This window comes from Molossus molossus, unplaced genomic scaffold (assembly GCF_014108415.1).
Source record: "Molossus molossus isolate mMolMol1 unplaced genomic scaffold, mMolMol1.p scaffold_m16_p_4, whole genome shotgun sequence".
Lineage (NCBI taxonomy): Eukaryota > Metazoa > Chordata > Mammalia > Chiroptera > Molossidae > Molossus > Molossus molossus.
This window is the reverse complement of record NW_023425377.1, coordinates 1,490,493-1,502,971: the sequence shown is the minus strand read 5'-3', so window position 1 is coordinate 1,502,971 and position 12,479 is coordinate 1,490,493. Positions and strand designations below refer to the sequence as shown.

Sequence of the window (12,479 nt, the reverse complement as noted above, 5' to 3'; positions counted from 1 at the left end):
ATTTGGTAGAAGTGACTTCAGTGCTCATCCCGTGACGTCTGTCTGAGTGATGAAACCAGGAACCTGGTGAAACCTCTGCTTGTCCTGGGCCCCATGCCACGTGGGGAGCCGCTCTGCCAGGCACATCGGCGTGACCCCAGCGCTGAGTGTGCGTCAGATCAGCCCTGCCAGGTCGGACCCGAGCCTTCTTTCTGGGTCTGAACTTGCTGCCTGACCCCTGGGAGCCCCGTCCCCCAAGCCAGTCCAGGAGCCTGGCTTCCTGTGAGTCTGTTCCTCTTCAAATGCTAATCTTCTGTTGTTGGAAGAGAGGTCCCCTCCTGGGACTGCAGTGAGCCCGCTCCCCGCTTCTCTGCTCCCCCGCTTCTCCGCCTGTCCCGAGAGCTGCGACTGCCTCCCTGGGCCGGCCCGCTGTGCTCGTCTGGCCAGTGCCCGCTGGCACCTGTCGCTTAGGGTCCGACGACTACTATGATTACTGTTATTATTAATAGCGTCCTGTGCTAAGTCCCTCTGAAGGAAGTGATGTGGTGCCCTGAAGAGCTAAGCGAGCCCTTCATGGGCTGTCCTCTCCCTGGGCTGCCCCCTTTAGTGTCAGGACTGCCCACAAGAAAGCCCTGCTCACTGGCGCCTGCGGGCCTGGAGAAGGTGTGATCCTGGAGGCTGCTCCAGGTCCGTGTGTTTAAAGGGTTATTGGGCCCGGCCGGTGTGGCTCAGTGGTTGAGCATCAACGCACGCACCAAGAGGTCGCCAGTTCGATTCCTGGTCAGGGCACATGCCCAGGTTGTGAGCCCGATCCCCAGTGAGGGGCATGCAGGAGGCAGCCCATCGATGTTCTCTCTCAGCAATGTTTCTCTCCCTCTCCCTTCCTCTCTCTCTAAAATCAATAAAGAAAAAATTTTTTTAAAACAAAGAAATAAAGGGTTATTAGTGTCCCGTTCATCGTAAAAGGACACACGTGTGCGACCGTTACTGTTTGAACGTCGTCTGTCGCTTTGACATTTTAATTTACTTGCTGCAGTAAGTTGAACTGTTTCTTTGGTTGAACTTTTCCTGGAAACAGGCTTTTCTTTTATCTGCTGTATAAAAAGGAGAGCATTTCAAAAGGAATTTCCACACCCATTACACAACCAAATTGCTTTAGAAGAAACCATGGACCAGTATGAAGTGATGAACCTCACCAGTGAGTCCTCGTGTTGCCAGATTTCCAGTGAGAAATCACTGAAGTGACTGGGGTGTTTGGCTTGTGTCCTCTGGATCTGATTGTCATGACACTGCCTCTGTGCCTTCAGGTGCCCTCGAGAAAGTCTGAGAGGTAGGCAGAAACAATTGTCCCCTGTGCGATCCCTGAGGGACCTCAGGCCCAGCACCCAAGTACATCCCGTACTGTGCGGGCCTGGGAATACGGGAGATGACAAACCAGACCGGGGACCCTGCCCTCATGGGTCTCCCATTCCAGTGGGGAGAGACAGGAAAACAGGTAGCTGAATTGAGTGTGGGGTGCTTAGCTAGAGCAGGGGCGGGGTCGAGGGGAGGCCTGCGTGGGGGAGGCTTGATCTTGAATAAGTTGGCCAAGGAAAGACCCGATGAGAAGCTGACCTTTGAGGAAAGATGCAGAGGTGTTGAGGGAGTGAGTTGTGTGGATTTCTAGGGCAACAGGGTTTCAGGCCTCAGGAGCCAGCACGGCAGGTCCCGGGCTGAGGCAGGTCAGGAGCCAGCAGGACAGACCCTCAGGCTGAGGCAGGTGGGCCCTGTGACTGAGTGGGACAGGCAGGAGAGATCGGGAGAGCATGAGGTCAGAGGGAGCCGGGCCTGAGCTCTTACCCCACCGAGGGGCGACACCGAGGGCTTCAGCAAAGGAAGCTGGGAGGGCTTGCTCTGCGAAGAGACCCAAGGGCACAAGTGGAGATTTGAGGAGACCAGCTGGGAGCTGCGCAGGAGTCCAGGTGAGAGCTTGTGGTGGCCGGGCCTCCAGCGCATCCCTGCTTCGAGATGTAATTGCTGTGTTTCAGGAAATGTTCTCAAGAGGAGTGGAACTGCTGGGTCCCCCGGTCTGCTGCTCCAGTCAGTGCCGCTGTCAGCTGCGCGCGCACTGGCCGCAGACAGGTGACCCTGCTGCCTCTTCGCTCCTCCGTCTCCCCAGATACCCAAGGGTGCAGAGCATAGATTAAAAACAAGCCAACACTAGCTTGAGTCCAGGCGCTCCCTCGCCGTGTGCCAAAGGTGGGCCGAGCTGGTGGCCGTTAAGTGCCGCGCGGTCTTCTTCCCAGGACAAGCACTCAGTGAGGGACGGTGGCGTGTTGTCAGAGCATCTCTCACATGGCCCTTTGGGATCCTTGGGAGAGAATGAATTTCATGCCTGTCTGCACCCGCGCATCCCACACCTTGATCAGAATGGAAAGGCTTTGCGGAACGGTGGCATTTTTGTGACCGCTGAGCCATTATTGACCGCAGCGTGCCAAGGCCCCACGCTGGGTGAGGTGAGAAGCAGCAGTTGTCAGGTCTGAGGCTCTGACTTGCCCTTCACGGGGGTGCCCCCGCCACCCCACCACCAGGAGCTCCACGCGCCCGACTTTCAGGCGAGGCTGTCTTCTCAAGGAGTGTTATCTGCTGACCCACGTCACTGTCTTTAGGGTCGAAACGTGTGACAGCTCTGAGGGTCCCAGACCTGCCGTTGGCAGTTCAGATGACCTTGACAATGGCCAAGACCATGTTTCAGGAAAACAGTCCAGCGACAGCGTCCCCGAAGGACAGCGACCTCACAACCTGATCGCACTCCGTGCCGGCTCTCCCAGGCCTGGCGCAGTGCTGTCTGCAGTGCGGACCCAGCTGCTCCTGTTACATTCGAGGCGGGTCAGGAGCCGGCCAGGGGCTCGGATCCAGTGCAGGACAGAGTGCCTGTGCCCACTGGCTCCGTGCGCGTGCGTGTTCATCCACGATTCCATAGACGATGTCTGTTCCAACGAGACGGACAGCCCGTGACACACTCGCCCTTGCTGTCTGCAGTGTGTGCCCATGTCCGCGTGGCCTTCTCCCAGGCGCGCCCACTGACTCGCCGCACAGCGGCCCTGACTGGGAAGCACTGTCACCTGTTCATAGTGTTCACGGGGCTGTCCCTCTTGGAATGATATTTAGTATTTATCTATTCTCAAATCTCTTTCATATCTTCTGTGCTGTGTGTGTGTCTTTCTGACATTTACGAAATGTTGAGTCCAAGTGGGTTCCAGGGCTCTCTGAGCTGGCACCCGGGGCAGCGGAAGAAAGGCAGGTCGGTCTACGCAGCTCCCCCCGGCTCCTGGCTCCTCACGCTCAGTGTGGTGGCCACGGTCCAGCTTGGGACATCTGGGGAACTCTAAACCAATGTTGAATCCCCTTTTATCTAACGTTTAGGCAGCCAGCCTTTTCTAGACAGCCGGGAGAAGCAATGCTGTCAGGTTGTTTCTCACACGCTTCCTAAACTCGCAGTTTCCTGACAGTTCCTGAAAGGTTTGCCTCGCAGATCCCAGTGTCCCATTGAACTTACTTTGCCACCACTAACCCAGGTCTCCCTCCCGGCCAGCCTGTACCCTGGGCTCCGCCGGAGCGCTGCCTGGCGGTCTGCTGTACAAATGCCCGCCACTGCCGCGTCCAGGGGGTGCCCTTCCACTGCTCCCAGCTCTCCTCTGCTTTTGTCATCTCCTGTGACAGCCCTGGTCCTGCCTGCCCTCGCCCTTCCCAGAGCCACCGCCCAGTCCGGAGCCAGAACGCTGGCCTCCTGGTGCACCTTTCCAGGTCCTTCGATTGTTTTCTTACAGAGGAAGTTCCGCCACGGTCTGGCTGGAACCCGCTCCTCCCAGCTGGTTGATGTTTCTCCTGCCTCTGACTGGGTTTGCCCCTGGCCCGGCAGCGGGCGCTCTGTTCTCCAGTGAGCAAATGGACAGCTCACAGAGCAGGCCCGCGGTGAGTGCCGTCCCCAGGTCTCCGCTGTCGGCGCCCCCTGGTGCAGCTGCAGGTAGAGACCTTCCTAGAGGAGGCCATGCTGAGGGACCGCCCGCTCCATCACAGCAGGCGTCCCCGGAAGACACACGCGGGGTGGGGGCAGGATACTGGGCCAGCAGTTCTGCCATCACGCTCAGGTGGCCGTTTGTCCACGGGCCACTCTCCTTTCCCGCTTTCATTCAGCCTTTAGATTAGAAGGTGCCTCCCTGCAGGGTCAGGAACAGAGGTGAGCATCTGCCGTTGCCGCCGGACTCCCTGGCTTACAGAGACGCGTCCTGTTTACATTTCTGCACATTTCTTCTATTTGGATGGTGGCCAGAGGCAAACAACTCAGCCTAGTGGGTCTAAAAGCAAAAACAGAGCTTTCCGAGTGTATGCACTGTCGTCTGACAGCTGAATATTCACAACCTAACGTTTCCTCAATGCAACCACTTCATTCGGTAGGAAAAGCTAATTCAGTTACCCAGCGTTTTCTGTCTATCTGAGCTTCAGGAGTCTCTGCGGGAAGAGTTTCGTAAGGAATGGCTAATCTAAGAAGATTGGGTTTGATTAGGGGCTAAACTAACAAAATGTATTTTGAAATGAGATAACAGGATTTGTGATTTTTGGTGTTCATCCAGCAAAACCGAAACCCCTGCCCCCCAAATCTACATCCTCAGCAGACAGGGAATCTATTCTTTGACCAGAGGTTTTAATTGCTGGCTTTATAAGTTGTCTTAAAAAATGTGTTCTTTGAACAGTTAGAAGTGATACATAGTATTGAGATGAAGTCATCAAACTGCTTAAGGCTGTAACTGTGTGTTTGGGTGACTGGATAAAATGTATCATTATGGAAAAAATACTCTAGTAACGCTTACTTCTGAAAGGCTTTTCTCAGAGCCATTAACAAGATTTCCTCAGTTGTCTTCTGCCTTCATTTTTTTTTCTTTTGAGTGTATGCGGATTTTAGGGATTTGGGGTCTTTTGTATTTTAGGAACTTAGTCTTCTCCTGGAAAATGATCAGGGCAAGATGTGTTTCATTGTGTTATGCCTGCTGTCTGAGTGGCTCACTGCGCAGACAGTGGCTCTGTGGTGGTGGTGATAGGTGTGACTGTCCTCTGCACGAGCACAGTAAGTGTGACACCCCCGGGACCTCGGCTCTCTCTGAAGACGGGAAAGAAGTGCACTCCGACTAGTAGCAGACGCCCCAGAGCACCAGATGCCTGGATCTGTTCGGATGTTCAGAGCAATTGCAGCTAGTGGGTTTTGATGAGGATAATTTAAAAGGACTAAAGAGAGCCCTGGCTGGTTTGGCCCAGCGGTTAGAGCATCAGCCTGCAGTCCAGAGAGATCCGGGTTTGGTTCCCTCGAAGGGCATGTACCCCGGCCCTGGTTGGTCGTGCGGGTGGCAGCCAGTCGATGTGTCCCTTTCACATCGATGTTTCTCTCTCTCTCTCTCTTCCTCTCTCTCCCTCCCACTCTATCTGAACAAAAAATGGAAGAATGTCCTCGGGTGAGGATTTAATTAATTAATTAATTAAAAGGACTAAAGAGAGACATCTTTTTTCGTGATGGCTTTTTCTTCCAGATGAGGTGGATAAGGTGTGGGAAATGACCTCTAGCTAGCTGGTATAGTTCCGAGTTCGTCCCGTTGCCGGTTTCCCTGGATTTTAAAGAGGAGGACCTCATGTCTGGTGAGGCCCAGACCGCTCCTGCCAGCCTGGGTGGCAGTGTGCAGTGGGGACACGGGCACCCCCCAGTGGACCATTCCCTAAGCCCCGCCCACATGCACCCCGCTCGTCAGGGAGGCCTGGTCCGTGCAGTGTCAAAGCAGTCTGGTAAATAATGGTATGGTCTTAGTCGTTTTGGTCCCTGCCTTCATCTTCCATATACAAAAATGAAGGCCCCGGAGACAGGCTCCGGTCAACTCGTGAATGAGGCTGTGCTCCTTGTGAACTAACCCTTGTAATGTGTGTCAGACCGCTGTGCTGTGAGGTGAGTGGCAGGGCCGCCTCGCTGGCGGGTGTGTGGGTCACCTGGCCGGGATCCTGAGCCAGCTGCTTAGGCCAGGACGGCGGGAGTTTTCCTCTGAGGCGCCCGAAGGCAACGTGGCCCTTTGCCCAGAACCTCACAGAGCACCGTCGCCCGCTGCTCACACTCCTGTTGTCTTGCGTCACGTGGATGTTGTGAAACCGCTTTCCTGGGTTCTCGAACCTTCTCAATATTGTCCTCCTGGGCAGGTGGGGGTTTGTCTCGATGTCAGAGAAAGTGGGGCGATGGGAAGGACCCCCTAGGCAGGAGTCGGGGGGTGGAGAAGAAGGAGAGCTGAAGATTTCTCTGTCCTGCCTCCCTCTGGGCAGGTCCTAATGCACTATGGCCACTTGTCACAAGTCACCACTCTCCAAAGCGCAGTTAGAGACAGCCTCTGGTTAGGATGTCCCAGCCTCCTCGTTTCCTGCTGATGGTGGGTGGGCACGTCGCCCGTGGCAGACGCGTGTGGACCCCGAGGAGGGGGCGCTGTGGGACACCTAAGCAGGCAGGCTGGCCCGCCAGGTCTGGGAGCGGGGCTCCCTGGTCGCTATTCCCACGCGACCCCTTGGGCTGGCAGCACATGGCACTGCAGCGAGCCCTGAAGACAGATTGCCCCTGTGCCCGTGTGGGAGGTGAAGCTTTTCGGGGTAACTGCCAGCTACGGACCAGGGAGTTGTACGCTGGAAACTGGGCTTGTGTGCTAAGTGGCTTCCAGTCCCTGAAGCTGAGTGTGGTTTCTGTGAGAGGTGCAGCTGCCAGCGATGTCCTCCTGCCCTCCGTGCTGGCAGCCTTCCCAGAGGGGCCCCTGCCCTCCGCCCTCTGCCCTCCCCAGGATGGAGGGTGCAGAGGATGCAGTGTCCCCTCGGAGGAGCCCAGAGACCCCTTAGCTGCTGGACGGCAGGTCCTGAAGCACAAGCCTGAGCATGCAGACCGCTGCCCTGGGCTACGGACCCAGGTCCGTAGTGGGTCACCGGTCTGGGTGCTGCTGTCCCTAGGGCCACCCCAATGGAGGCCGTCCACCCTGACCCTGTCTGCGTTGAGAAACGCTTGCTTTGTTTTTAACCTGAGGAAGTGAGCAGAAGCATGAAGGACCATTTCTCATCATCACGGACATGTTGGCATTAAACCCAGACCACACGGCGGCCGCCTGCCTTGTGCCACATTCCATCCTGTGCCATCCCGAGCACCCCCCGCCGCGTGTCTTCCCACCCCCGGGGCTGGTGCATGCAGCTGTGTCGTGGGTGAGGGCCCTGCCAGGTGTCAGTGCCGATGACAGCGGTGGGGCTGGGAGTGGTGGTTCGCGTTGCTGTCGCCCCTGACAGACCGTCCTCTGCTGCTGGCTTTGCCAAGCTTGGTGCCAGTTCCTCCCCGCTGTGTCCTTCCAGGACCTCTCAGATGAGTGACAGCAGAGGGCACACCTGCCGCGTGGTGTGTGAATTCGTGTCAGATAGCCCTGTTCCTGGGAGTTAGGGCATCCGTGCCTGACCAGACAAACCCAGAGACGTTTTGGTTGCCCGTTGGACAGCCTGTGAGTGTCCTATTGCCCGACGTGGCAGCCCACATGGAGGCTCACTCTGCTGTGCCTCAGTCTTTAGGGCACAACTAAATCTTTCATTCCTGTCATTTCCTAGGGCTCGAAGGTCCTCGTGGATGCGCGGGACAAGCTGGGCATTCCGTGGCAGCATTCCGAGAATGAGAAGCATGGCATGTTCCTCATGGGCTTCGAGAACAAGGCCGGGCTGCCCGTGGAGCCTGCCACCTTCCAGCTGTACGTGCCCGCTCTGAGCGCCCTGTGGGGGGACTCGGGCATCCAGGAGGCCTTCCGCCGCCGGAGCGAGTTCCAGCTGGTGAGTGAGCCCGCTTCCGGGCCACGGTGTTGCGCACGTTCGGTTCTGACCTTCGGGGGATGTCCTCGGGAACCCTGTGGAAGTACAGGCAGTCTGGCAGTTGCTTTGCACCCCAGAATGCTGCAACAGAGGCACATAGCAGGCAGGCTCAGCTATCGCAGTGGCCTGAGGGCGAGCAGAGTGGATTCGCTTGGGCCGAGTCGGTGTTTTTATTCAGGGCTGTGAAGGACCCTGCAAGGGTTAAAGGTCACCGTAACTCAAGGGGCTCAAACGTTTAGATCATGTCCACGTGAGGAAACGAAGGCCTCCCGAGACAGCCTTCCAGCTGCCAGTGTGCGGCCTCCGCCCGAGGGACCCGGATGTTCGTCACCTCGGAAGTCAGGACGCACCTCCGCTGGTCCCTGCGGGCTCCTTCCCCTCACTCTCAGGCCTGCGCGGTCTCTGTCCAGACTCATTCAGGGTGTGCATCCACAGACAGAAAGTAGGGGTGCTGCCCCTGCAGAGGCCACACACCCACAGCACGCTTTCGGGTGCAGTGACAACCCCCAGCGAAGGCCAGCTCACCTGACGGAGGGACCGGGGTGGCCCGGCCCTGACCAGGCCCGGACGGAGGCTGAGGCAGGAGCACATGTGCGCGTGCACTGTGGTCTGGTCCCCTGTGCTTGGGAATGCGGCCGCCGAGTGAGGCCTCGGCCAGCAGGGCAGCCGGTGGGACCTGGTGCAGGCTGGGGACACCTGGACAGCCCTGCCTCCTTGTGCCACCCAGCCTGCGGGGGTGGGGAGGGCAGCGCTCACTGTGGCCTCGCGTGCCGCACCGGGCAGATTGGAATTGCCTGTGAGCAGAGGAGCCACGGAGGCATGTGAAGCCCCAAGATGACAGGTCCGAGTTGCAGCTTTTCTAGAAATCACGGTCAGTGAGTGGTGTGTAGTGCACACTGGAGGACGGTGCTGGCCAGACGGGGCTCTTTAGAAGTCAGGACACTGGGACTTGAACCAGGCAAAGCTCTTGTCATCTAGGTCATTGTCGTCTTCATTGCTGGACCGTGAGCAGGCTGGGAGACTGCCAGGTGTCAGACTGACTGCGTTGTGGGGCGATCAGCTCCACTTGACAGCCTTGTTACTGCCGGCCAGGGTTCGCGTTGCTGCCGTCGGTTAGGGCCGCACTCTGCTCAAGGCCTGGCCAGTTAGCCTGGGAGCTCGGCCTGGTAGAGCCTCACCTGACCCCCATTGCCAGGTCATGAGCCGAGTGCTCCCTTGTGCAGGTGCTGGGAGACGGCACTCAGTGCTGGGAAACGGCACTCAGTGCCGTGCCCTGTGAGCTCCTCGTGTCCTCTCCTGACACTGCGCCACACTTCTTGGATGTTGGTGAATCCTTTTGGACATCCTCTCAGTCTTTATTTCAAGGCGGCGGGGCCTGGTGCTTTTTGTTTTTTCCTTTATTGGTTTTAGAGAGAGGAAGGGAGAGGGAAAGAGAGAAAGAAACATCGATTGGCCGCCTCCTGCATGCCCCCACTGGGGATCGGGCCTATAACCTGGGCATGTACCCTGACCGGGAATTGAACCGATGACCTCTTGATGCATGTGTCTGTGCTCAACCACCGAGCCACACGAGCCGGGCTACCTGGTGCTTTCTTAAGAGGCCTTCCTTCCTGGGCTCTGGCAAACAGCGCTGGAGCATGTTCAGAAGACTGACATTCAGAGCAGTTTCCTGATTGACCCTGCTGTTCGCGATTTTCCCTGCCACATTCTAAGGAATCGAGTCTCTGGCATTACCAGAAACTGCTAGGAAAGGCTGGTCGTGCGGTCTGAATTGCAGACATGGAGGAGGGTTCTCATCACGCTGTGGTGGCTGCCGCCCTAGAGCCCAAGCAGTGAGAAGCTATGGGAACCAGCCTGCGGCATGCTGACCATGGGCAGAACCACTGGGATTAGTGGCCCAGCTCCTGTCCTGAGCCCACGTGTGTGCTGCCCAGTCTCTGCGACGTCTGGGGCTTCGGCAGCGCTGGGTCATCGCGTCGGCTCTCCTAGGCCGACCTGTGCCGTCAGTGGTGCTGGGCACCTCCTCCCCATCTCTCACCAGTGGGCGTGGGCTTTGTCAGGGCTGCAGGAACCGCGTGCACGGTCTCAGGCCTGGGCTGTGTCCTCGGTGCAGCTCTGGCGTGGAGTGCCGTGCGGTGTGGGAGTCACCGCTCTTCAGAAGAGAACACGCATCATGTTCAGGCAGGCCTGACGCCGCAGGTCGGCGTGCCCTGGAGACGCGCCTGTGCTCCTGCTGCCACTGCTCTAGTCGAGTCCCAGCGAGGGCTGGGCTGGGCGGGAGGGCGTGATTTGCAGCGGCGACAGTAACTTTCTGTAACTTCCTTGGGGGCCACGTGAAACAAAGTAACATCTGCAAGGGCATTGTGGGTCTCTCTGGTCCCATCCGTCCGGGTGCGGCTAGGAAGGACAGCGACTCTGTAGGGGTCACTTTCAGCTTCTCCGGGGACAGGTTCATGGTATCTGGTGGATTGAGAAGATCGGAAGTAACGACCTTCCTGGTGACGGACAGCTCCTGTCTACAGGCTGTTCAGGGTAACGCAAGCGTTTTCCACGGTCTCTGAAGGCTGTTGCTAGTCTCCTTGCCCAGCCGAGTTTTACCCAGGCCACTGGCTTTAGCTATAATCTTTTTCCTCTTTTCTCTCTAAACACTTGACTTTCTGAAATACTGCAATCTGAGGGTTTAGACTAGAGAAGACGGGGACCCCAGGAAGCGGGATGAGGGCCTCCAGCCTTGGATGTTGCTGGTGGCGCAGTCAGGAACATCCTGAAGACACTTCACTTGGAAACAGTGGCGGTCTGCTGCTGGTGGCTGAGGCAGTGTGCCTGGGCACCCGCGCTGCGGCTGTAAGGTTTGGTGCATGTGACGCAAGACCCACACCAGCAGGGACTGTTCTTTCCCTCGTGAAGCAAGTTCAGAGACAGCCAGTCCAGGGACGACAAGGTGGGTCTATTTGCAGAACCTTCCCGGGTCCTGCTGCCTGGCTCCTTCCTCAGGCGCGGCACTCAGACTGCATCCCAGACAGGGGTGCGGAGGAGTCCGCCCTCTTCCTTGCAGGGTGGCGTCCTGCCAGCACCATCGACGTCCGTGGTGACGCTCAGCGGCTGGAGCGTGCTCTCGTGGCCACACCCACGGGCAGGCTGCTAAGTGTGCTCAGCTGGCGCCTTGTCTTACAGGAGCAGCCGCTGCCTGAGATGACGGGGTGGGGTGGGGTGGGGTGGGGTGGGTGCTCCTTAGGGGGAGCCCCTGGAAGCGTGCACTGGGTTTTGCAAGTGATTCTGACTCTCCTTTGTTGAGTAAGGAGACACTTAGCAGCACATAATCCATACTTAGGGAGGTATATGGTAATGGTGGCTCTCAGTCACAGGTGTCATTAATTTTATGGAATTCATTTATTCAGCAAATATTTGTGGAGCAGACACCATGTGTCAGATGCTCTTACAAATCCTGGGAAATAGCAGCAAACAAACAAAAACAAGTCTGTGCCTGACAGAGCCGATGGTCTGACAGGAGACAGGCAGTAAACAAGGGAACAGGAGAGGTGTGTGCATGCATGTGCACCCATGTGTGCATGTATGTGTTTGCGCATGTGTGTGCACACATATACACGAGCGTGTGTGTGTGTGAGGGAAATAAAGCAGGGAGCTGGGAGAGGGCCTGTGGACAGAGGGGAGCCTGCTGGGTAGGCGAGGTGGTCACAGGGTTCTGTGGCAATCTTGATTCTCCCCATATTATTTCCCTTTCTCACGTGGTAATTGAGTTGAGACTTCAAGCACAGAGCCAGGCTACATTTTCTACTCTCCCTGGGTAGGTGCAGCCACGGGACTAAGCTCTGAGTCTCGCTCCTCCAGTGACCAGACGTGTTGGCCCAGCCCCTCTCCTCCTTTCTGCAGGCTGACGTGTCGAGAAACTGGGCAGTCGGCGCAAACACACAGTGGAAGCCATGTGCAGAGTGTGGCAGAGGTGCCCCCTGCCCCTAAGCCTCTCTTTGGCTTTAGCCCTATCTAAGGTGGCTTCCCTGAGTGGCATTTGAGAAAGCCCTGATGGCCCTGGCGGTTTGGCTCAGCGGTTAGAGCGTCCGCCTGCGGTCCGGAGAGACCCGGGTTCGGTTCCCGCTAAGGGCATGTACCTCGGTTGCAGTTTGTCCCCGGCCCTGGTTGGTCGTGCGGGTGGCAGCCACTCGATGTGTCCATTTCACATCGATGTTTCCCTCTCTCTCTCTCTTCCTCTCTCTCCCTCCCACTCTGTACAAAAAATGGAAAAATGTCCTCGGGTGAGGATAAAAAAAAAAAGAGAGAGAGAAAGCCCTGATGGAGGTGGGAGAGCAGGCTTTTTAGGTGTCTGGGGGAAGAGGGAAGGAGGAAAGACTATTCCAGCCTGGAGAAGAGCAAGTGCAAAGGCCCTGTGGTGGGAGCAAGCTTTGTGTTCCTGAGTGCAGCATGGTCGGTGAGGCTGGGCCGAGAAGCTGGCTGGGTGAGAGGTGCTGGTTCCCAGAGCAGAAAGGTGTGTGGAGGGCCTGACGACCAGCCCTGGGAAGGGCTTGGGCTTTGGGGCGAGAAGTGGCCTGGTTTGATTTATGTTTCGTTTTTGTTTTTAATGTGTTTTTTTTTAA

General features: G+C 57.2%; 1 protein-coding gene across 1 annotated transcript in view; it reads left to right on the top strand.

Annotated features, from left to right (window-relative positions):
- The window catches only part of GNA12 (G protein subunit alpha 12), a 58,171-nt gene that overhangs the window by 23,169 nt on the left and 22,523 nt on the right, over positions 1-12,479 (top strand). The window contains exon 2 of the mRNA XM_036241997.1: positions 7,615-7,830. Within this exon, the coding sequence (XP_036097890.1) occupies positions 7,615-7,830 (216 nt within the window). The remainder of the gene's footprint in view (positions 1-7,614; positions 7,831-12,479) is intronic.